At 41.6% G+C, this 25,495-nt stretch overlaps 1 protein-coding gene across 2 annotated transcripts in view; it reads right to left on the bottom strand.

Moving 5' to 3' along the window:
* The window catches only part of RASAL2 (RAS protein activator like 2), a gene marked incomplete at both ends in the record, with an annotated part of 325,911 nt that overhangs the window by 57,876 nt on the left and 242,540 nt on the right, over positions 1-25,495 (bottom strand). For both annotated transcript variants that reach the window (XM_080699623.1, XM_080699622.1), the window contains one exon: positions 14,743-14,852. In XM_080699623.1, coding sequence (XP_080555749.1) covers positions 14,743-14,852 — 110 coding nt within the window. The remainder of the gene's footprint in view (positions 1-14,742; positions 14,853-25,495) is intronic.

The raw sequence follows: 25,495 nt of genomic DNA on the forward strand, positions 1-25,495 counted from the left end.
GAAAACTTCCCAGCAGTGACCAACAGAGCTCAGTGTCCTGACACTCAGCCAACAAACTGACCCAGCAGCTAATGAGTTTCTGAAAGGTAGCCCCTGAGATAGCACTTTAGGAAAACAGTTTTACCTGCTCCCCAGATTGCAGTACTTTCCAAGCAGGTGTTTTGTGAAAACATCCATTTATATTCTCTGAAAACATGGGACTTGCAGGGAGGGTGGTGCACATCCATAATCCCAGTAATTTGGGAGGCTGAGGCAGGAGCATTCCAAATTCAAGGCCCCTGGGCAAATCAGTATGACCCCATCTTAAATAAAAAACAAAAGTACTGGGAATGTGGCAGAGCACCCTGGGTTCAAGCCCTAGTATGGGGAGAGGGAGAAGGGGAGGGGGAAGATAAAGAGAGAGGAAATGCGCGCGCGCGTGTGTGCACAGGCTTATAAGCCCAGTACTTGGGAGGCTGAGACAGGAGGATCGCAGGTTTGAGGCCAAATCAGGTAGCATAGCTAAACCCTGTTTCAACATAAAATAGGGCTGGGGGTGTAGCTCGGTGGTAGAATGCCCCTGGGTTCAATTCCCAGAAAAAAGAAACAAGTAACGAGTCCTGTTCTGAGGACCCTGGCAGCTCTGCTGGGCTGGTCGTCACTGCAGGTGAAGCCGAGGCCCTACTGCCTGTGTGACTTCCTGATGCTTCTGTAGCCTAAAAACACACCACCCAGAAGACTATTTACGGAGGCACTGTACTGTGTGGCTCTTCCTTCTCCTGCGCTCAGCCTCCACACAGGATGGTCTAAGTGCCCTGCTGCTAAGAATAAAGACGGAGAGCGCCAGCCCGAGTTGTCACGTAAAGTGAGCAAACTCACGGTCAGGAAATTCATCATGGAAAGAAAGATATCCACACCTACTTTGGTACCTGCACATTTACAGACATGCAGTGAAAGTGGGCAGAGGAGGGGGACTGGCAATATTAAAACACGTTCTAGGAGTCGGAAACTCAGCTTGAAACAGCTTGTTTCCACTTGACAGATGCCAGGGAACAATCTCTTTAGAGAAATGGCACCACATACAATGTGTTTTTAGAGGGTTCTTAAAATTTCAAACGGATTACAGTCTACTAGTACCAGCCAGACAAATTAAACACAATTAAAATGAATTAAGAAAAACCATAGCTGGGTGTGGTGGTACACACTTGTAACCCCAGTACAGGAGGATGACAGTTTGAGGACAGCCACAGCTACTTAGGCCCTCACAACTTAGCGTGACCCTGCTTCGAAATAAAGAATAAAAAATAGGGCTGGGGGTGTAGCTCAGGGGTAGAATGCCCCTGTGTTCAATCCCCAATACCCCCCCACAAACATGAAACCAAACCATCACCCATAAGCCAATTCAACACTAGTTGAAAAGTGAGAAAACAAATTTATATAAATTAATATGTAATATATATTAATATTTATAATATAATTTTTTGCAGTACTGGGGATTGAACTCAGGGGCATTCTACCTCCAAGCTACACCTCCAGTTCTATTTTTATTCTTTATTTTGAAACTGGGTCTAAGTTGTGGAGGGCCTCACTAAGTAGCTGAGGCTGGTCATGAATCTGTGATCCTCCTGTCTCAGCCTCGCAAGTACTGGGATTAAAAGTGTGTGCCACCATGCCTAGCTTAAAGACTAATAGTTATTTTTCTATTTTATTGAATTTAGTTGCTAATTTTTAATTTCACCATTGCCTTAAAATCACAGTTTAGGGAGAAAGAACAATAAAAGGGAAGAGCCAGTAAAGTTTAATGACATTTTACTTCGTTTTTCCCTTTTGTGGCATTGGGTATTGGACCTAGGGGCATTCTACCTCTGAGCTACACTTCCTTGGCCCTTTTCTGAAACGGGTTTTGTTAAGTTACTGTGTGCTGGCCTCAGGTCTGCGTCCTGCCTCAGCCACCCAAGTGTGACATTTGTCTCCTTCGTGACCACTTGATTTCCCACTAGTTTCTCATTTGGCGGAAAACTGCAGACATGTGGCTCCGTGTACCCAGCAATGATGGCGTGGTGTGCACTGTGCACAGGCACCACGGTGGTGTGGGAGCAAGGGCCACAATGGTAAGGCAGAAGGGACGGTCCTGTGCTCTCACCACGCTACAGTCTAGTGACTCAACAGTGTCTGCAACACGGTGTGATCAGGCTCACAGGAGCGCAGAAGCGGCCCTGCGAGCACTTAGCAGGGGTCTCCAACTGGAGGCTCATAGAACATTTCTTGGAGGAAAATGAATGTCCAGTTGTGACTCCATTGATGGGGACGGTTTTATGATCTGTGAAGGTCATGTCAAAAGGTCTAGATGGATAGTGTAAAAAGATCTGTAGTGCGAGTCTGGAAAGGGGGCGTGGAGACACTGAAAGCCACCCAGCACGGCGGCTGTGTGGTGTGGATGTGGTGGGGGAGGCTCCTGGGAGAGTGGGTGGCGAATAACCAGGTGTGAGAGCGATGATGAAGGGCTGGAGCCATGTGTGGGCTTCTCCGCTTCATCAAAGCCCAGTGGATGGACGCAGGAAGGTTTGGGTGGTAGAGGGGAACGGCATGATCATGTGTGTATCTCAGCAAGACCAACCTGTCCAGGGAGGAGACAAGAAAGGAGCCTAGAGAGAGGGAGAGAGAACGTGAGAGACTGAGATTAGCTCGCAGAGCGTGGCGATGCGGAGTCGAGACTGTGAAGTAGAGTGGCAAAACTGGGGAAGAAGTAGATGAATTGAGAGTTATGTCGGAGGCAGATGGTGTCTCCAGTGTTGGCGGTGTCTGCAGAGTTAAGGACGACTGATTATTTCTGGTTTGAACAATAGATGAGAAAAGTAGTGGCAGAGATGAAATACAAGGCAGTGCTGGGTGGGTTGCTGGTGGAAAGGAAAGCTCTGTACCACCTGAAGTCCCTGGCAGTAGACGTGCGGAGCAGGACAGGAGTTGAGAAAACACCCTCGGCAGCCACCTGGGGAGCGCCAGCATTTACATCTGCAAAGACCTGGGGGTCAGAGAGGCAGAGGCCCACTCCATGGTGTCCTGCAAGCCCAGGAGGAGGAGTGGCTCAGAGGGAGGGCGTCCTCTGTGACCACAGACCAAGGGTGTTAAGAGAAAGAGGAGCCGCTGGGTGCAGCAACAGAGAGGCAAGAGGAGATCTTGGCAGGAGAAGTTTCAGGGTAGGGATAAGGACAAGAACTGAGACTGCAGCCGGTTGAACAAACGCAAGGGATGTGTCAAAGGAGAGACCAGCTCGAGTCCGACCACGAAGGAGGCCGCGCAAGAGGGAAGCCGCCAGAGGGAGACGTTAAAAACATGCTCACCGTGTTTCATTTTTTCTTAGGCAATGAAGTGACAAATGTTATTGGTAAACAAAACCCTAAGCATTCAAAGGATAGAGAATAAAAACAAAAATGAGGGTGCCTCCCTCAGGCTCCTATAGAAACTGCCATTAACAGTATTTGTGAACTCTCCTAGAAATTTTTCACATAGGCAATTTTCTCTCTGCGTGCACGCACACACACACACACACACACACACACACATGCTCACACATATTTATTACACATAAATTATACTTAGGCACATATTCATATATATTTAAATATATACACAATACATATGTATAAATATCTAGTATATTTATAGTTTATGTATATTTATATTTACCACAAACAGAATTCTACCTTATTTTTTTAAAGAGCATATATTGGACTTGTGCCCTTATCAGGACATATATAGATGTTTCCTTTTAATGAACACATAGTATTCCTTTATATGGGGAGGCTGAGACAAGAGGATCCCAGGCACAAGGCTAACCTCTGCAATTAGTGAGACCATGCTTCAGAATAAAAAGTAAAAGGGCTGGGGGTGTGGCACTGAAGAAGAAAACACGTGAAAAGACTAACATACTAAGCATCAGGAAAACACAAAGCAAAAAGACAAATCTTTTGAGAAGCAACATACAATGAAAGTCAAGAGTACAGACTCCAGTGTCCACCTCCCTGGTTTGAACCTTGGTCTGTTCATGTTCTAGTGGCATGATCTCAGGCAATTTGTGATTTTTTTTCCTGTTGTCTCATCTTCAAAAATGGGAGTAATGCCAGTCATTGTCTCATAGGGTGGGCATGATAATGAATGAGTCGGCTTTGGTAAATTGTTCAGAACTGTATCAGATGCAGAGCAAATGCTACATAAGTATTAATTATTACATTCACTCACCATCCTGATACAGGGGATGATCTAACTATCCAATAGAAAAAATAATTATTTAACAATACTGTAGCATACTCTATTAAAGAGTAATGTAGATTTACACATACTGACATTTAAAGTGAGAAAAATATTTGTATAAAAAGCAAATCACAAAGTAATATGAATAATATGGTCCCTTTTATATAAAACACTCAAAATACACTCATGCATGCACTTATGTATTTTTAAAGAGCTCTGCAAACATACAAACTATTAATGAAGTTATTTGCTCGGAAGATGGGGAGGATGAAGAGGCACTTCGGTTTTGTATGTCCTAGTTATACATAAACACCACATGGCCCAACACACTGTGATGCAAAGGTGGTGTCTTAAGATTAGAGCTGAGAAATCCCTATCACCAAGTGAACTCATAGCTGAAGAAGAGGCATGAAGAAAGGAAACTGCAGAAAACGAAAAAGAAAAAAGCCCCCAAAAAGTCAAAGTGAAGGGTTTGGCAAAAGCTTTTGCAGACTTCAACAAGTTCCTTAAAAGCTTGAAAACACAGCTGAGACAGAGGATGGTGAGTGTGAAGCCAGCCTCTGCAACTCCAGACAACTGCAAGACCATGGTTTTAGGGGAAAAAAAAGAAGGTAAGAAGGAGAAGGAGAAGGAGGAGGAGGAGGAGGAGGAGGAGGAGGAGGAGGAGGAGGAGGAGGAGGAGGAGAAGAAGAAGAAGAAGAAGAAGAAGAAGAAGAAGAAGAAGAAGAAGAAGAAGAAGAAGAAGAAGAAGAAGGAGGAGGGCTTGAGATGTAGCTCAGAGGTAGAGCACCCCTGGACTGAATCCTCAGCACCACACACATACACACACACGAAAACATAGACCCCAACATTGAAAGGTCATCATCAATAGACTTGAATGTTCATGCTGCATTACTGGCTTACAAGTAAATCTATGATGAAACAAACAAGCCAATTAAACCACCCCAGACATATTTCTGGAAAGAGCAGGTCTCTGGGAGCCTGAGGCAGGTCCCTCGGGAGGATCCCAGAGCCTGCTGTCCCTGTCACAGGAGGTGACAGCTCCCTGTGTTACTGCCCTGAAGACCTTCCAGGGGACAAGACCTGGAGGTGGAGCACAGCAGTCAAAAAAATGAAAAGCAGAAAAATCTTACATAAATAAAGGAAATGTTTTTATACACTGGTATAATGTGCTTATGTTTTATGCTAAGTGTTAACAGAAGAATAAAAAATGAAAAATATTTTTAAGTTAGCTGGGCATGGTGGTGTACACCTATCATTTCAGTACTTGAGAGGCTGAGATGGGAGGATCGCAGGTTCAAGACCAGCCTCAGCAATTTATCCAGACCGTCTGCAACTTAGTAAGACCTTGTTTCAAAATGAAAAATAAAACAGGGCTGGGAGTGTAGCTCCAAGGTCGAACACCCCTGACTTCCATCTCTACTACTACAGACACAAAATAAATAAATAAAATAAAGTTAATAAGTCAAAAAAGGTTACAGTAGCAAACTAAAATAAATTATTATTGCAGAAAGGAGGGTACTTTTTCTAACCTCTGTGCAGCCTAAGTGTGCACAAGATGTTTATAAAGCCTGTGGTGGTGTGCCACACACTCTGTACCTTCTCAGTTGTTCACGCACTGCCCCGCCCAGAGCCACTTGCAGCTGTGTGAGCTCCACTGACGGTGAGCGTCCTGTAGTGTGTGCCGTTTATCTTCTATACTACAGGTGCACTGTGCTGCTTCTATGTCTAGAGCTGTTTGAAACACACAAACAAATACACCACGTGACGCTTCCTACAGTATTTAGTCCAGTGGCATGCTGTCCAGGTTTGTTGTCTGGGCACCATAAGCTAGACCATAAAGCCTAGGAGTGTAGTAGTCTCCTCTAGGTTTGTGGAGGAATGCTATGATGTTCATACCATGACAAATGCCTAATCATGCAGTTCTCAGAATGTTTGACTGTATATTGAGACTTTCTGCCCAATACAACAAAGATACACTTATTTTATTTACTTGGTACCAGGGGTGTTCAACCTACGAGTGACACTCCCAGCCCTTTTATTTTTTGTTTTTTGAAATAGGATCTTTCTAGGTTGCTGAGTCTTGCTAAATTGCTGTGGCTGGCCTTGAACCCGAGACCCTCTTGCCTCCGCCTCCCAAGTACTGGGGTTACAGGCATGTGACACTATACTGGACTCACATGTTATATGTATAACTTAAAGACTGAAGGAAAGGGTAGCCTTAGTAGGCTTAACTAGAATTTCCATTGATGACTGGATTATATGCTGTTTTGAAATAAATGGCCGACTTCAGCAAGAAAACCAGAAGTCTTTGGAAAAAAATCTTTGGTCACACCTATAAGGGTACCATACAAGAAACTCAGTTGAATACAATCTTATATTTATCTACATCTTCAGAGACCTGAAGGCAAGAAAATCTATTAAAAAAAAAATTCATGGTGGGCGTGGTGACGCTTATAATCCCTGTGCTTGGGAGGCGGAGACAGGAGGATCGCGCAGGTTTGAATCCAGCAGCACTGGTTTAAGAGAACCTGTTTCCAAAAAAAAAGTATAAAATTAGGTCTGGGAGTGTAGCCCAGAAGTAAAAGGGTTTCCAGGAACCCCAGTACTACCCCCCCCCAAAAAAATTCATACTCCAATAAGATTAAAGTTTTTGAAAACTTTCTCTATAGAGAAACTTTGTAGTTCAAGGGTTATCTAATATTTGAGATTTACCAGTACCTATTTATCTGTGATTTATTAAGATAGAAAGGTAGTGTTATTGATTAAAGCATAACCTAATGGAAGTCACATACAATGAACTTAGATATAGGTGACTTGGGGAGAATATAAGCTCTTTTGTTAACACAATCCAACCATTCTAAAACAAAATGGTATAAGAGAGTATTCTGTTTGAAATCAAGACAGTAATATTTAGCATAAAGCTAAAAAATAAAGCACACTTATAAAAAAAATCTCATCTCCCAAATTTTCATGATGTTGGAACAAGTTTAAAAACTGACTATTGCATTGGAAGTGTTTTAAATGTTTCAAAATATTCTTGTTCTTAAAAATCAATATTGTAAAAAAATTGCATTGTATTTACAGGATGTATTTATAAAATTCTGGGATTTAATGGGACAATGAAAATTGTAGAATTTTGAGGAACTAAAGGAAAAAAATAGAAAAATCAGCCTTTTAATGGTTACCTTAAAGAAAAGATAAAAACAAATGAAAACAGAGACAATATACCAAAATCTATGGAATACAGCAAGAGCTGTATTAAGAAAGAAATTTATAGGCCGGGTGTGATGGTGGTACACGCTTGTAACTCCAGCATTTGAGAGACTGAGATAGGAGAATCATGGTTTGCGGACAGCCTCATTTTTTTATTTGCAATTTAGTGAGACCCTGTTTTAAAATAAAAAATAAAAAAATAGGGCTGGGCTAGGAGTGTCGCTCGGAGGTAGAATGCCCCTGGGTTCCATCCTCGATACCGCATTAAAAAAAAAAAAGGAATAAAAATAAAAATTTAAAATTTAAAAATTAAAAAAAATAAAAGGAGAAAGTTTATAGCAACCAGTGCTCACATAAAAAAAGTAGAAGGCGGGACTTCCGGGAGTAAAGCAGCGTTTATGAGTCCCGCTAACAATCGATCTCTATTACCACAAAATCAGCACTTTTCATAGCCAGAAAACACCATCAGCAGAGAAATAAAAACTATAAATACAAGGGACAGAGAAAAAGAAGGCTAGAAGAACAACCAGACACCAGAAAAGAAACCAGTCTGCATTGCCGCGGCGGGGCCACACCAGCACCATCTTCCCTCGCAGCACCAGGCTCCAGAGAAGTGGGGGATTCAGAATGGAGCTCAAAACCAGAGAGGAGATACGCCAGCCTCACAGCCAAGGGCGCAGCAGCAGCGCCATACTGCTGGCAGAGGTGGCGAGTTCACTAGGCCCGTGACGGCTTCAGATCAGTGCACTCAACAACCCACCAGGCTCCAGAGAGGAGGGGTGGACAGGGAGTTGAGGTGAGCTGCTGCGGAACAACCAGGTATAATTCAGCAGTTTTTTCGGCACAAGGAGTGTCTAAAGCTCCCAGGGGCATGGCTCAGCACACCATCCAGGGAATCAGAACGGAGCTCAAAACCAGAAAACAAATACGTCAGCCTCATGGCTGGAGAGCATGACAGCAGTGCCATATGGCCAGCGGCGGAAGCAACGAGTTCACTGAGTCCTCGATAACTACAGATCAGCGCACTCAACAACTGTGAGTCAAACTGCAGCCTCTAAAGGAGAAATCCCAGTACTGCAACCCCAGGGACTTGCTCAGCTTTGATAATCTCCCTGGGTCTGAGATTTTGCAGTCCAACCCAGTGAAGGAATAGCGGTGGCAGAGATATCACACCCTAGTCGCAGCTCCCCATGGGAAAACACCTAGCCTGGCACCCCCATGATTTCAAGCAGCCTCAATGAACTCCCTGGGTCTGAGACTTTGCCATACAACCCAGTAAAGGAGAAGTGGTGACTGAGATTACCACAGACTTGCGATCCAGAGCACCCTAAGTGAAGTCGTAGTGACCCAGAGAGGAACCCAGAGAAGGCACAAACTTCTGAAATCATGGGAAAGAGGAATAACAATGAAGCAATAAATGCCCACAACGCCACAAAATCAGAACCTGATAACACAGAAATTCAGAGATCTCTAGAAGATCAAATCAGGAAAATAACTGTAGAAATAATACAAGACCTTCGAAAAGATTTCAGAGAGAGTCTAAAAGAAATAAAGGATGCAATCATTGAAGTAAATGCCTCAATTCAAAGTATAAACAATCGATTAGACCACATGGAGAATAGAATCTCGCTCCTAGAAGATGATCACTCCAAAAATGAACACATAGTTTATAATTTAGAAAAAAAATCCGACAGCAGGAATTTGACATTGAAGAAATCTGGGCCCATTTTAAGAGAGCTAACCTAAGAATAATTGGAATAGAGGAGGGAAAAGAAGGTGAAACCAAAGGGATCAATAATCTCTTCAAGGAAGTAATAGCAGAAAATTTCCCTAACATAAGCGCAAGAGGTCAATACACAAGTCCAGGAAACTTATAGAACTCCCTTTAGACAGGATCGGAGAAGAGGTTCCCCATGCCACATAATTGTCAAAATGACTAATGTGGAAGCCAAGGAGAGAATCTTAAAGGCAACAACAACAAAAAAAGGCCAAGTGACATTCAGAGGCACACCAATTAGAATCACTCCAGACTTCCCAAACCAAATCATGAAAAGAAAGAAGGGCTTGGAATAACATATCCCAAACTCTGAAAGAAAACGACTTCCAGCCAAAAATTTCCTACCCAGCAAAACTATCTATCAAATTAGATGGGGAAATAAGAAGTTCCATGACAAACAGAAACTGAAGGAATTTGTCTTCAAAACCAGCACTAGAGAAAATACTCGAGGAGATTAACAACCAGGAGGAAATAGGTAATACAAGCCAGAACCAAAGAAAAAAGATTTCCCATCCAGCAGACAACTAAGCAAAGAAGAATAAACAGTATCTCAAATAGAAAATCTTAACATGTTAGGAATTAAAAATTATCTCTCTATAATCACACTGAATGTAAACGGCCTCCACTCCCCAATAAAAAGACAAAAAGTGGCAAAATGGATTAAAAACCAGAATCCATCCATCTGCTGCTTACAAGAAACACACCTTACAAGTAAAGAGAGGAACAAAGTCAATGTAAAGGGCTGGAGCAAGGTAATCCATGCTAATGGAACTCGTAGGTAAGAAGAAGTAGCAAGTATGATATCAAACAAGTTAGACTTCAAACCCAAATTATTAGAAGAGACAATGAAGGTCATATTTTACTGGTAGAAGGAATAATCCAGCACGAGGAAATAACAATAATCAACATCTATGCCCCAAACATAGGTGCAGCTACTTTCATAAATAAAACTCTTTGTGACATGAAGTCACACATAAATCCCAATACTATAATACTGGAGACTTCAACACACCTCTCACAACATTAGACTGATCTTCCAGACAAAAGGTCAGTAAAGATGCCTCAGAACTAAAGAACACCATTAACCAAATGGACCTGTTGGACACATATAGAATATTTCACCGAACAACAGCGTAGTTTTTCTCAGCTGCTCAGGGAACCTTCTCCAAAATAGATCACATCCTGGGACACAAAATGAGCACTAGAAAATTTAAAAAATGTTACATACTTCCCTGTGTCATTTCAGACCATAATGGAATTAAACTAGAAATCGACTATAAGAAGACCCAGAGAAACAACATAAACATGTGGAGACTGAATACCACACTTCTGAATGAAGAATGGGTCATAGAAGACGTTAAGAGGTGAAATCAAGAAATCTCTAGAAACAAATGAAAATAAAGATACAACATATCAAAACCTCTGGGATACTCTGAAGGCAGTATTAAGAGGAAAATTTATAGCAATGAGTGCTCACATAAGAAAAACAGGAAATCTTTAATAAATAAATAACCTAACGACACACCTCAAAGCCCTTGAAAAGCAGGAACAATTGAACCCCAAAGCCAGTAGAAGACAGAAAATTATTAAAATTAGAGCAGAAATTAACGAAATACAGAATTAAAAAAAATACAGAAAGTCAACAAAACCAAAAGCTGGTTTCTTGAAAAAATTAACAAGATAGATAAACCACTACCAGTCTAACTTAAAAGAGAGAATCGACCAAAATTATGAAGATGAGATGAAAAAGGAGACATTACTACTACTGACAGTGTAGAAATCCAGAGGATTATCAGAAACTACTTTGAAAAACTATACTCCAACAAAATGGAAAATCTGGAGGAAATCGACAACTTCCTAGATAAATACAACCTTCCTAAATGGAGTCAAGAAGATATAGAACACTTAAACCAACCAATAACAATCAACGAGATTGAAACAGCAATAAAGAGCTTACCATCAAAGAAAAGCCCAGGACCAGATGGTTTCCCAAGTGAATTCTATAAAACCTTTATAGAAGAGCTAACCCCAATATTCCTCAAACTATTTCGTGAAATAGAAAAAACCAGGAATCTCCCAAAATACATTCTTTTTTTTTTTTTTTTTTTGGTGGTACTGGGGTTCCTGGAAGCCCTTCTACTTCTGGGCTACATTCCCAGACCTATTTTTACATTTTTATTTGGAAACAGGATCTCCTAAGCCAGCACGCGCGGCTGGCTTCGAACCTGCGCGATCCTCCTGTCTCTGCCTCCCAAGCGCGGGGATTACAAGCGTGCGCCACTACGCCCAGCACCCAAAATACATTCTATGAAGCCAACATCACACTAATACCCAAACTGAATAAAGACAGTTCAAGGAAGGAAAACTACAGACCTATATCTCTGATGAACTTGGATGCAAAACTATTAAACAAAATCCTAGCAACACGCATTCAAATCACATAAAGAAAATCATACACCATGACCAGGTAGGGTTCATCCCAGGGATGCAAGGTTGGTTCAACATATGAAAATCAATCCATGTAATTCACCATATAAACAGAATCAAAGACAAAAAACACATGATCGTTTCAATAGACGCTGAAAAAGCATTTGATAAAATTCAACATTCAGTTATGATAAAAACACTGCAGAGAATTGGAATAGAAGGAACATATCTCAACATCATAAAGGCAATCCACAATAAGCCCACTGCCAACATCATATTAAATGGGGAAAAACTTCAAGAATTCCCCCTAAAAACAGGAACAAGACAAGGATGTCCATTATCACCACTTCTCTTCAATGTAGTACTAGAGACTCTAGCCAGAGAAATAAGGCAAGAAAAGGAAATCAAAGGAATACAAATAGGAAAAGAAGAACTCAAACTTTCACTATTTGCAGATGATATGATACTATATTTAGAAAACCCAACAAACTCAACCAAAAGGCTTATAGAACTGATCAACAAATTCAGCAAAGTATCTGGATACAAAATCAATCTTAAAAAATCAGAAGCTTTCCTGTACACCAACCATAAATCCACTGAAAACGAAATTCAGAAAACACTTCCACTCAGGATCTCCCACAAAAAAACAAAATACTTAGGAATAAACTTAACCAAGGAGGTAAAAGATCTCTACAAAGAAAATTATAAAACATTGAAAAAAGAAATAAAAAGATCTTAGAAGATGAAAAGATCTTCCATGTTCATGGATAGGCAGAATAAATATCATTAAAATGGCCATCCTTCCAAAGTGAACTATAGATTTAACGCAATGCCCATTAAACTACCAAGATCATTCCTCACAGACATACAAAAATCAGTCCTTAAATTTATTTGTAATAACAAAAATCCCAGAATAGCCAAAGTAGTTCTCAGCAACAAAAACCTTGCAGGAGGAATCACAATACCTGACTTTAAACTATACTACAAAGCCACTGTAATAAAAACAGCATGGTACTGGCACAAAAACAGATACATAGACCAATGAAGCAGAATAGAAGACCCAGAAACAAATCCACACACTTTCAGCCAATTGATATTTGACAAAGGGGCCAAAAACATACACTGGAGAAAAGACAGCCTGTTCAACAAATGGTGTTGGCAAAACTGGTTAACCATATGCAGAAAATTGGAAATTAATTCCACTTTCTCACCCTGAACAAAAGTCAACTCACGATGGATCAAAGACTTGGAAATTAAACCAGAGACCTTGAAGCTCCTTGAAGAGGGCACAGTATCTATACATGTATTAAACATCTTATGGTACCCCATTAATGTGTAAAATTACTGTTTCTAAATATCATTTAAAACTGAATTCAATATTGAAAATTTTGAAAGACAAAAATAAAAAAACCCACGAGGTATAAGATAATTAATGAGAAAATTACACACAAATTGGACAGGCTTATAAATTTCAATGAGTACTTCTAAGTGGTTTAGAAGTAAGAAGAGCAGATAAAGCAATAATCCCTCAGCTTAGCATAGGAATAATTCCTTTATATAAAAAAGACAGTAATTCTTTGTCAAATCTGTAACTTCTATTTCTATTTGTTAAGAAAGTAATTGAAAATAATGTCACTTATTAAACAACAACAAAAATCCAAAACAAAAAAATCCCCAATATCCATAAGACTATTGAGTATGAGAGACAGATTTGAGTTCAAATCCAAACTCCACTGTTTACAAGTTGTGTGATGCAGAACAAGTTTCTCAAATCTCTTTTCGCCTCTGTGTTGAAGTCCCTGGTGCAGAGTAAGCACTCAACACGTGCTGGTGATGGTGATAATGAACGGAGACTGCAGCACTATTCCTTCCTTCCTTCCTTCCTCCCTTTCTTTCTCTTTTTTTGTGGTACTGGGGGTGGAACCCAGAGGCTTTCTACCTCTGGGCTATACTTGCAGCCCTATTTTCTATTTTATTTGGAAACAGGGTGTCACTAAGTTGCTGAGAGCCTCACTAAGTAGCTGAGGCTGGCTTCGAACCTGCGCGATCCTCCTGTCCCAGCCTCCCAGGCGCGGGATTACAAGCGTGCCCACCACGCCCGCGCAACACTATTTCTAAAAGTATGAACACTGTGGAGGTAGAGCATGTTGAAAACATGGCTTAGCACATATCCAGTGGTTTTAGAAGCATGCTGTCGTTTGTGAGCTATGTACATCTGAGGCTTATTCGGGCTAATAGTCCTAATTATTGGAAGTCACATTTTTAAATTAGGCATCTCCTAGATGTGACTATGAACCAAAACGAGAACACTGAAGGGAGGAGCGGGGGACACCGGAGCAAGCTGCCCGAGGCCACGTCATCCTGCTCCGCTCTGGAGAAGACGCTCTGTGCCTCAGATCTAGTCTCCACCACAGGGACAGTAAGAGTGCGAATCCCAGAGGGCAGGAGTGACAGGTTAGACCTGCCGCGCCCCTGCCGGGGGCGCTCCTGGGCGGCGGTGAGAACTTTGAGGCCAGGTCTGGTAGCAGTGGTCACTGGCAGCGGCCTGGAAGGGTCCACCTTGTCCAGCCTGTCCTCTCCCTCCTCTGCGTCTAGGCTGCTGCAGGTGAGAGGCTTGGCTTGGCCACACCCACCCCTGCCATAGGCCCAGAACGAATGAAGCCAAGGAAGGACTCGTCCCTGAGCCCAAAGCCATCTTTCCTCCTTCAGTTGATCTTCTCCTGCATTTTGTTACAGAAGCGGAAAGCTGACTAACACAGCAGTGCTCAAGTATGTTAATTACCATGACCTCTTATGGGTAAATTCCATGGGGAAAGAAAGAAGAAAAGCGACAGACACAGGAAAGAAAAAGAGACTCAGCCCTGACCACTGGGACTTGATCCTACAGGAACAACTACCTGGCTGCTTACTCAGTTCTTATGCATTCACAAGCTTTCTAATATTACGAGTTCTTAAACTGGGTATTTCTTGTGCCTTGCCTCAATATGAGCAAGACAAAAAAGTAAATTTTGTATTGATCTGGTTGTCATTAATGTCTTATCAAAATCCACTCGAGCACTGCTTTCTCTCTTTTAAGCAAGTGAGCCTCCTACCTGTCGTCTGCATTGCGAAGGGAAGGAAGCCGGAAGCTCGTGTTTCTGTCGAGCTTCGACTGGCTTTTGGTCCTCTTGATGGAGCCTTTCAGGCGCTTGCTGAAGAATCCCTAGAATGAAAAGCAGAATGTGTTGGGAGAGAACCAACAGGGAACCTGACCTTCTGCACCCGATTTGCAGAAGGTATTCAGATTTTTATAATGATGACCTAACAAAAAACCCAACTTTTAATTTTAACTTTTTAATTTTTTTTTTTTTTTTGGTGGTACTGGGGTTCCTGGAAGCCCTTCTACCTCCGGGCTACACTCCCAGACCTATTTTTACATTTTTATTTGGAAACAGGGTCTCCTAAGCCAGCGCGCGCGGCTGGCTTCGAACCTGCGCGATCCTCCTGTCTCTGCCTCCCAAGCGCGGGGATTACAAGCGTGCGCCACCACGCCTGGCTTAACTTTTTAATTTGGTAAATAATAATTCTTGAAACCCTTCGGTAATACGATGAGAATTTATTTCTTCTGTGATAATTAGGATAACAAACTTTATGACAAAACCAATTTTTCCTTATTTTTTTTTTACGGGTCTGGGGATGGAACCCAGGGGCATATGACCTCCGAGATATACCCCTGCCCTATTTTTTATTCTTTATTATGAAACTGGGTCTCCCTGGGTTGCAGAGGGCCTCAGTACATTGCTGAGGCTGGCCTCGAGCCTGTGATCTTCCTGTGTCACCTCCCAAGTGCTGGGACTACAAGTGTACGTCATCACACCTGGCAGCATCTGCCTTTTTTTTTTTTTTTTTTTTTCAGGTCTGGGGATGGAACCCAGGCGCATTTGACCTCCGAGCTACACCTCCTGCCCTATTTTTTTTATTTTTTGAAACCGGGTCTCACTGAGTTGCAGAGGGCCTCACTAAGTAGCTGAGGCTGTCCTCGAACCGTGATCCTCCGGTCTCAGCCTCCCAAATGCTGGGATGACAAGTGTGCGCCACCACGTTTGGCCTTTTCCTTAATTTTTGTACTACTTATGTTGAAAACCTTTAGTATAACTAGTAGATTTTTATTTTATTTATTTATTTATCTTTGTGGTACTGGGGATGGAACCCAGGGACATTCTACCTCCAAGCTACATCCCAGCCCTATTTTTTTTATTCTTTATTTTGAAACAGGGCTCACAGAAGAGCCCTCACAAAAGGGCCTCACTAAGTAGCTGAGGCTGTCTGCAAACCACAATTCTGTTGTCTCAGCCTCCCAAGTGCTGGAATTACAAGCATGTACCACCACACCCTGCTACTAATAGATTATAAAACACAACAATAGAAGAACAAATTAGTCCTTCCTTAAAAAGGATCCTAACAATTTCAATAGAAATAAGCAAAGGTATATTCTTTTTTTTTCTTTTTAAGTTTTTTAGTACTAGGGATTGAATGCATCCAGGGGCTTTCTAGCTCTCAGCTATACCCCACCCTAATTTTATTTTTATTTTGAACCAGGGTCTCACTAGGTTGATGAGGGCCTCACTACTTGCTGGGGCTGTCCTAGAACCTGCAATCCTCCAGTCTCAGCCTCCCAAGTCCTGAGATTACAGGCGTGTACCAGCATGTGTGGCTAAAGGCACGTTCAAAGGCCCTGACGTGAGAAGGTGTACTGAGGAACTCACAGGGGTCACACGCGAGGACAGAAGAAGCCTTAGCTCCAGATCCCCAGAAACAGTGAGCTCAGTAGCACAAGGTAATATGTTGTTGGTCCAAAGAGTGTTACAATTGAGTCTATGGCATTTTTAGACACTGTATTTGTAAAGTTAAAACTCAAAGCAGATAATGGACTTTAAAGAACAAAATGCTCTATAATCTTTGTTCCCTGCTGTCCTGCCACTTCCACCAAACCATCCAGAATCCTCTGACCATATTCCTAGTCTCAGCCCCTGGCAAACGGTGAATACACAGTCAAAGTGTGTTGAATAAAAGAATACAAAAATGAGTGGTAATGGTCACTAGTTTAAATAAATTTATAATCCAATTCTGAGTAGATAAAATCTTATAGAAACAAAGGTTATAATGAAAACAAATTCTGAGGTACAGAAAATTAATCACCTTTACATGAATATCAGTTTTTACAAGGTATTGTTTTATATAAGCTCTGCAACAAACATTTCCTTGAGGAAGCAAACTGGACCATTACCATCACATACATTTTATGTATTCCTTTGGTTAATACCAAACCCTACTGCTTTGAGGTGAAGACTGTTTGAGGATGAGCTAGGCATGCTTAAGTAAAGCCCCTACAGCATCCGGGTGGCCTGGCGTGCAGAGCCACAGCAGGCCAGCTGAGGGCCGGGCTTCTGCTCTGTGCGGCTCCCACTCAGCTAAGCCAAGCTCATTTCTGTGCTCTAGAGTTGTAGCCGCAGGATAAAGGTAATCTAACACATTACATGCAGTCATGAGCTGCACACCCATGTTTTAGTCTTCAATGAGCCGCATATATGACAGTGGTCCCATAAGATTATTATGGAGCTGAAAAGTAGGTTTGTGCAGGTACACTGTATGAAATCGCCTAGTGACACACATCTCAGGACCCAGCCTGTGTTTAAGCGACATGTTGACTGTACTAGTTTTCAAAGCTTCGATCACTTCCAGTGTCATATCAATGGACCACAAACAAAATACCCAAAACCAAAAACTAAAAATTCCCAAACACATGACCACACCTAAGCTCAATGGGGAAGTGATAGGTGACTTCATACCCACCACATACCCAGAAAGGGAACTGAAATACGTGGCCAACAGCAGCATCACAGGTCACCACGGTGCCTATCAAGCATATTTTTTAAAATACAAGGCATTGCTCCGCTCATTAGAAAAGAATGGAAACAAAAGAAAAAAATATTCTCTGGTAAGAAAGAAAGCACCACCCCAGTACCACCAAAAAAAAAAAAAAAAAAAAAAAAAAAAGAAAGCAAAAAGAAATATTGAACTGTTATCTTTTAGTCATCAAAAGCTTGGTATCAGACAAATGAAACGGTTTTGTGAGATTATCATCGTTAATATTGGATAAATTGCTATAAAACTAGATGTCAACCACTAAGCCAAGCATGGGAAGGAGGGATGGGGAGGGAATGGGGTGGGGATCGGGTAGGGGCTAACTGGGCGATGTGTGCATGTATGTCTACAAAAGTATTTTCTTTATACCATTATGATGTATGAATACATTGCACCAATAAAAAAAATTAAAAAAATTAAAAAATTAAAAAATTTAAAAAAAAAGAAAAAAAAAAAAAAAAGAAAAGAATGGAAACAAACTTACCTGAACTTGAAGTAGGGCTATTTAGATGACTGAAGAAAAATGCTTACGTTATATTCTACTGTCACTGATGCCCAAAGCGCAAGTGCAGGGCTGGGGTGATACTTAGAATCAACCATGTCTCCTACACAATCTTAGTGTTATCAGGGAGCGTTACAGTCATTCATCCTCCAAACCAAAGGATCTATTTACTATTTTCTGTGACTCAATTAGAATGAGTCACCACATTTTCTCATACATGTAATTAGCAAACCAGACTTGGAATTTTAGAATTCTAGTAACATTGTTAGAGTTGTTTCAAAAACCAATGGCCAAGGTTGAGATCCAGCCCAGGGAACTGACAGGATATATATGCAAACATTTCTGGTAAAAATATTGTTAAGCAGTTGAGTGAAAAAGTCTGTCAGTGCTTGCTCGTTTAGTACTTTAATTTTTGCAGCATTTATTGGATCATACTATCACACTTTGTATTTTAATATATTTATTTAATAAAATTTATTATGTCAATCTGTGGTATAGAATTGTACCAGGAGTTATAAGAGAATCAAAGATAAACACAAACTAATCCTTAAAGTAGCTTGTCATTTAATATGGAATTTAGATGTTATATACATATATAGGCTTATCAGTAGACTGGGCGTGGCTGAGGAAGGGCTCTCTGAACACAAGGATACCTCCCAAACCGGAAAATAAGCAAAGACTAAAAATCCCCCAAACACACACACACACACACACACACACACACACACACACAACGCGTGTGCGCGCACGCCAAGGACTGTGTGGCAACTATAAAAGGTGTAACATGCATAATGGGACAAGCAGAGGCAAAGAGGAAGGAATACAAGAAACACCTGAAACAGAGATGGCTGAAAATTTCCCAAATTAGAGTGGAACACCAAACTAGACCTCCAGAGAACAGAAGCTGCAGAGATGCCAGACACAAAACAAACGCAAACACCCCAGATAAAACACCACCACACCTGGGCATACCTCAAGTACAGAAAACCAAAGATAAGGAAAAAATCCTGAGAGAAGCCACAGGTGGGGGTAGGGTGGGGGTGGGGGAGGACCCACTGTGCGTAGAGAGAAATAAAGACCGGACTGCTCAGAAAACATGGAAACAAGAGTTGAGTAAAATACTTGAAGTGTTGAGAGACAGGGGACACACACACACACGCACACACACACACACACACACCCTAAAACATAATTGAGAAATTCACTGCCTGTAGACCTGCCTGACAAGAAATGTTACAAGAAGCAGGGCACAGTAGCCCACACCTGTAATTCCAGTATTTTGGAGGCTAAGAAAGGAGGATTGCAAGTTCAAGGTCAGGCATGGCAACAGACCCTGTTTTAAAATACAAATTAGAAAAAGGGGGACTTAGCTCAGTGGTCCAGTGTCCCTGGGTTCAGTCCCCAGGACCCCTCCCCCTACAAAGGAATGTTAAAAGAAGTTCCTTAGAGAGAAGAAAAGTGGACTATTTAAAGAAAAGCAGAGAAATGAAGGTAAAGAAAACCCTTATCTTTTAAATTCTTCATTGATTTAAGATAATTAGTTCATGATAACAGCAAATATACTTGATGATGTGTGCTCATGTATTATCATACACGTTTACATAAAAATGAAAGGCAGCAGCAGTACAAAGGACTGGAGGGAGAAATCACTATTGTTGTGTTATCTTAAGGTATTCACTCGCACATGAAAAGCTACAGTGTTACTTGAAAGTGGATGTAAATTCATTATAAGTGTATGTAGCACACTGCAGGGGTACAACTAAAAAGAGTAGAAGAATTATAACTACTATGTTATGAAGGGAGAAATATAAAAAAAAATACCAAACTAAAACCAAGAAAGGAGCTGTGTGCCATGGCACATAATCCCAGTACTTGGGAGGTTGAGACAGGAAGATTGCAGGTTCAAGACTAGTCTCAGCAACTTAGTGAGACTCTAAACAACCTAGCGAGATCCTGTTTCCAAATAAAAAAATAAAATAGTGTTGGGGTTGTAGGTCAGAGGTAGAAGGCCCTGGGTTCAATTCCCAGTAACACACACACACACACACACACACACACACACACACACACACACACACCAACATCAAAACAAAAAACAAATCATGAAAGGCAGAAAAAGACCAGAAGACAAAGTAATCTAACAATACTGGCAATAGCTTTGAATATCAATTATCAATTGTCTAAGGTACCAATTAAAAGGTACTACCAGACTGGTTCAAAAAACAAGACACAACCATGTGCTCTCTGCGATAAGTCCACATTAAATACAGTAGCCCACATTAAAGACATGGATTAAAAGTAAATGTAGGCCGGGCGTGGTGGCGCACGCTTGTAATCCCCGCGCTTGGGAGACGGAGACAGGAGGATCAGGAGACCCTGTTTCCAAATAAAAATGTAAAAATAGGCCTGGGAGTGTAGCCCAGAGGTAGAAGGGCTTCCATGAACCCCAGTACCACTGCCACCAAAAAAAAGTAAATGTAAAAAAATATACACCATGCCAACATCAGTTGCGTGTGTTCTTAATTTCAGGCAAACTGATATCAGAACAAGGTCAGTTCCAGGGACACAATGGCACTGCATAACAATAAAGAGGGTACTTCTCCACAATCCTCAGTGTGTGTGCCTAGCAACACAGCACCGCACAACCTGAAGCAAAACCTGATAAAATCACAGGGGAAATGGATGAAGGCCCTGTTGTAGCTGGGCACTTCACACCCTTCTATCAGAAGTAGAGAAGCCGGGCGTGGTGGCCACACTTGTCATCCCAGCATTCGGGAGGCTGAGACCAGAGGATCATGGTTCGCGGACAGCCTCAGCTACATAGTGAGGCCTCTGCAACTCAGTGAGACCTGGTTTCAAAATAAAGAATAAAAAATAGGGCAGGGGGTGTAGCTCGGAGGTCAAATGCCCCTGGGTTCCATCCCCAGACCCGCAAAAAAAAAAAAAAAAAAAAAAAAAAAGAAGTAGGGAGATCCAGGGCAGACAGGAAAGCAGTGAGGTCATTGATGAACTCAACTGCACCGTCAATCAACTGGATGGAACTGACATCTATGGACTACTCCATCCCACAAGAGCAGAATTCTTCTTGAGGTCATGTGGAATACTCACCAAGGTAGCAAATTCTGGGCCATCAAACAACTTAAATATGTTAAATATGATTAATGTATTATATAATATCTGCATTCATCAAATCACAGTGAAATTAAACTAGAAATTAGTAACAAAGATGTCTGGGAAAACGTGAAGATTAAACAACGTATAGGTCAAAGTAGAAATGGGTAATTAAAAAATGCATGGAAAAAATACTTTGAACCAAAGGAAAACAGACAAGACATCTAAATGTGCGGGATGCAGCTGAAAACAGTACTTGGAGGGGCACTTAAAGCACTGAATGTTGGAATGTTGGAACAGAAGAAAGACATAAAATCAATGTTATTTCCTACCTTAGAAAACTAGAAATAGAAGATCAATTTTAATGCAAAATAAGTGTAAGAAATAACAAAACTTAGCTGGGTGTGGTGGCACACACTTGTAATCTCAGCACTCAAGAGCCTGAGACGGGAGGATCCAAGTTCTCGGCCAGCCTCAGCTACTTAGCGAGGCCCTGTTTCAAAATAAAGAACAACAACAACAAAAAAAACGGGGGCTGGGGAGGTAGCTGGGTGGTAGAATGCCCCTGGATTCAACCCCGAGCATCACACACACACACACACACACACACACACACACACACACACACACCCAAAAATTAGAGTGGAAATCAATAAAATTGAAAATAGGAGGTAAAAAGAGAAAAATCACTGAAAACAAAAGCTGGTCCCTTGAAATAATCAAAAGAACTGATAAGCCTATGTATCTAGGCTAAGAAAAAAAGAGAGAAGACACAACTTACTAATATCAGAAAGCAAAAAGACATCACTAGAGATTCCATGGACATTACAATGATAACAGAGGAAGCCAGGCATGTAGCTACAGGCCAGCACTCACAGTGCCTGGCAGGCCGAGACAGGAGGGTGGGAGGCTCCAGGACAGCTCCAGCAGCCTAGCGAGACCCTGTTTCCAGATAAAAATAAAAAGAGCTGGGGGAGTAGCATGAAGGTAGAATGTCTCCGGGTTTATCCCTAGTAAGAGGAGCGGGTAGGGAGGTCAGGAGAGAGAAGGGGAAGGAAGGGAAAGAGAGGGAAGGAGCGGGGAGGAGAGAATAAGAATGCTTTGGCAAATTTAGACTATTCTTTCTTTTCTCCTCCCCCTGACAGAGTAGAAAAGGATTTTTCTCTGATATTCACTCTAAGAACTTGGTAACGTTCCAGAAGGTAAAACTAAAACAAGGAGCTCTCTCCAGGTCCCCTTGGAATTTTTATCTCAGATATCTCGGTACCAAACCTCTAGCAATTCATCAATAACGGTTCAAGTTTCCCTACCCAGAGACAAGAAGTCTTGTCTCTGAACTTTTGAGGGATGGGATAATGCTGTATCCATCTTAACATCCACCAGTGTTTAGTTCACCCCATATCTGATAAAGAGATAAACATTATAGTTGTTTTAGGAATACAGATAAGGGGAAGTTCCAGATCACACAGTGGTCAGTTCCTGAAGGTAAATGAAACAGTTTCAGAATTCTGCTGTCACCTCCTGATGGAACCAAAGCATGCTTTTTACCTGAGAGCACGCTTCCCTTAGAGCACTGTCTGATAGGAGATTTTCATTCTCTTGAACTCAACCTTCAACCAGGAAGAGGAAGCTCGGCTTTTCCTAACTCACCACGACCGTTTCCAGTCCATTATTCCATAACACATAGGCTGGAGTAAAAGCCTGCTCTCGCGTGGCTCCCGCCTTCCTGACTTAGTGTGCCTTCTCTGTTGCTCTCATACACAGTCTGACATTCTCCTTTCACTCTGACTGAGAGAAGAAGCCATGTCCAAGGAAACCAACAATGAGACAAGATAACCACACAAAGCAGTCAGAAATAAATAGCACTTGCATTTCTCAAAGAAAAATTTTTGCTATAAAAAAAGAAATAGGAGCCAGGTGTGGCATACACCTGTAATCTTGGGAGACTAAAACAGGAAGATCACAGGTTCAAGGACAGCCTCAGCAGCCTGGCAAAACTCTCTGCAACCTAGCTAGGCACTGTTTAAAAATACAAAAAATAAAATGGCCAGGAGTGTAGTTCAGAGGTAGAATGCTAGAATGCCTCTGGGTTCAATCTCCGGTACCACCAAAAGGAAAGAGAGAGAGAGGAGAGGGGAGAGGGGAGAGGGGAGGTAGGGAGAGGGGAGAGAGGAGAGAGGAGAAAGGGGAGAGGAAGAAGAAGAAGAAGAAGAGGAGGAGGAGGAGGAGGAAGAAATGAATAGAGGAAGGAAGGAAGAGGGAAGAACTAAGGAAGCAAGAGAGCTTCCTTAGGAGGCGGAGTGAGAATGTACAGCTCACACAGCTCATTCCTTCATCAATAGCCGACCAATAGCGAGGCAGAGAAGGCACCTGACTTTCCTATGTTAACAGAGATGCCAATCGGCTGAGCAGAACCTTGAGCGCGGGCAGCCTGACTCTTGAACCCGGTTTTAACCACGGTGCCGTGCTCATTCTCCACGTTCCAACTCCTCTTCAATATTCCAAGCTTCATAATATACCTATTTCCCCCATGCACTGTATTGAATTTCTATATAAATCTTACAGAATATATCACAAAGAGCCAGGAATGCAACATAATTCAAAATATGAGGAATGGGGAATAAAAAAAACCCCACCAGTATGACATTTGATTTATAAGGATTTACCCCTTGGGTTTCTATTTATATAATTCCACTAAAGCAAAATCCTATTGAAATTACTTTTATATGTAACTGAATCTTCAAGTATAAAATTTAAAAATATATGAACCCAATAGGAAAATGCTTCACAGTTATGATTAATATGTCTTATGAAGATGTGAAGAATGTAAATGTTGCTTCTATAAGTTTTCCCCCAAAACCCAGGAGCAAAAATAGAAAGGAAGGAGAGAAAGACTATAAATACACTGACTTCATCCTCTGAACCGACAACAACCTCTTCTAATAAAACACTCGACACAACGCCTGCCTTAACCGATTCTCCTTTGAAATGCTGTTGCTACATCCACAGTTCTTAAAAACAGCAAGAAGTCCATCATCATAAAAAAAAAATGGTCACAGCATTGATACTACTAAAAACAACTTACTTTGAGTAGTTAGTACCCAGTATTTCCCCTCAAAATACTAAAATTAGCCCCTGTCTGTGGAGGCAAAGCCTGGTTCTACCTCTCTCTGCAGCTCAGTGACATTAAGACAGTGGTAACTCAAGTTGTTCGCCGCCTGCAGTCTGGAGCAAGCCCGGAAGACTGCACTTGGCCATCTGGGCACGTTGGTAGCTGAAACAAAGCTGCTCCTACGCAACCGCTCTGGGGAGCCTCGGCGGTGGTAAGGAGACACTGGCTTGCCGGCAGCCTGGCACTGCTGCGGTTCCCTTAGGCAGGGAAACATGGCATCGCCTTCCACACAAAAACACAGGGACGGGAGACACACCCGCTATGATCTTGCTTGAGACCATGTCACATCGGTGACTACACAAGGGATTGAAGACAGTTTCCTTCCTTCTTTCTTTCTTTCTTTCTTTCTTTCTTTCTTTCTTTCTTCCTTCCTTCCTTCCTTCCTTCTTCTTTTTTTTTTTTTTTTTTGCGTGTCTGGGGATGGAACCCAGGGGCATTAGACCTCTGAGCTACACCCCCTGCCCTATTTTTTATTTTGAAACCAGGTCTCGCTGAGTTGCAAAGGGCCTCACTAAGTAGCTGAGAGTGTCCGCGAACCACGATCCTCCGGTCTCAGCCTCCCGAATGCTGGGATTACAAGCGTGTGCCACCACGCCCGGCTAAACAGAGTTTCACAGCATTCTACGTGATTAGTTTTAGTAGCAGTTCATTAAAATGATACATGATTTCCACTAAGAAAATGCCACCTTGCCGACTAGGAAAGACCGGGTGAGATCTGTTTCCATTTTTGCTTTTCAAGTTTTAGCAATTATACTGTTAGTAACATATTCATTTGCAAATTTTATTATTATATACATGTATTTTTTTTGTGTGTGTGGGACCAGGGGTTAAACCCAGGTGTATTCTAAGTTATACCCTCAGCCCTATTTATTTATTTATTTATTTATTTATTTATTTATTTATTTTAAAAAAAGTCTCAATAGGTTGCTAAGAATCTCCCTACTTTGTTAAGGCTATTCTGGAACCAGTGATCCCTCCTGTCTCAGCCTTCCAGGGACTGGTACTTTTCATATTTTAACTGCACATTTTATCATATTTTCCAAAAATGTTTATTAAAATAACAAATGTAAAAAATTAACAAGAAAAAAATAAAGGAAGGGACAGCTGAAAATGTTAAACTCAGCAACCGAGTGAGGCCCTCCACAACTTAGTGAGA

Source organism: Muscardinus avellanarius (genome assembly GCF_963383645.1).
Source record: "Muscardinus avellanarius genome assembly, chromosome: 7".
Lineage (NCBI taxonomy): Eukaryota > Metazoa > Chordata > Mammalia > Rodentia > Gliridae > Muscardinus > Muscardinus avellanarius.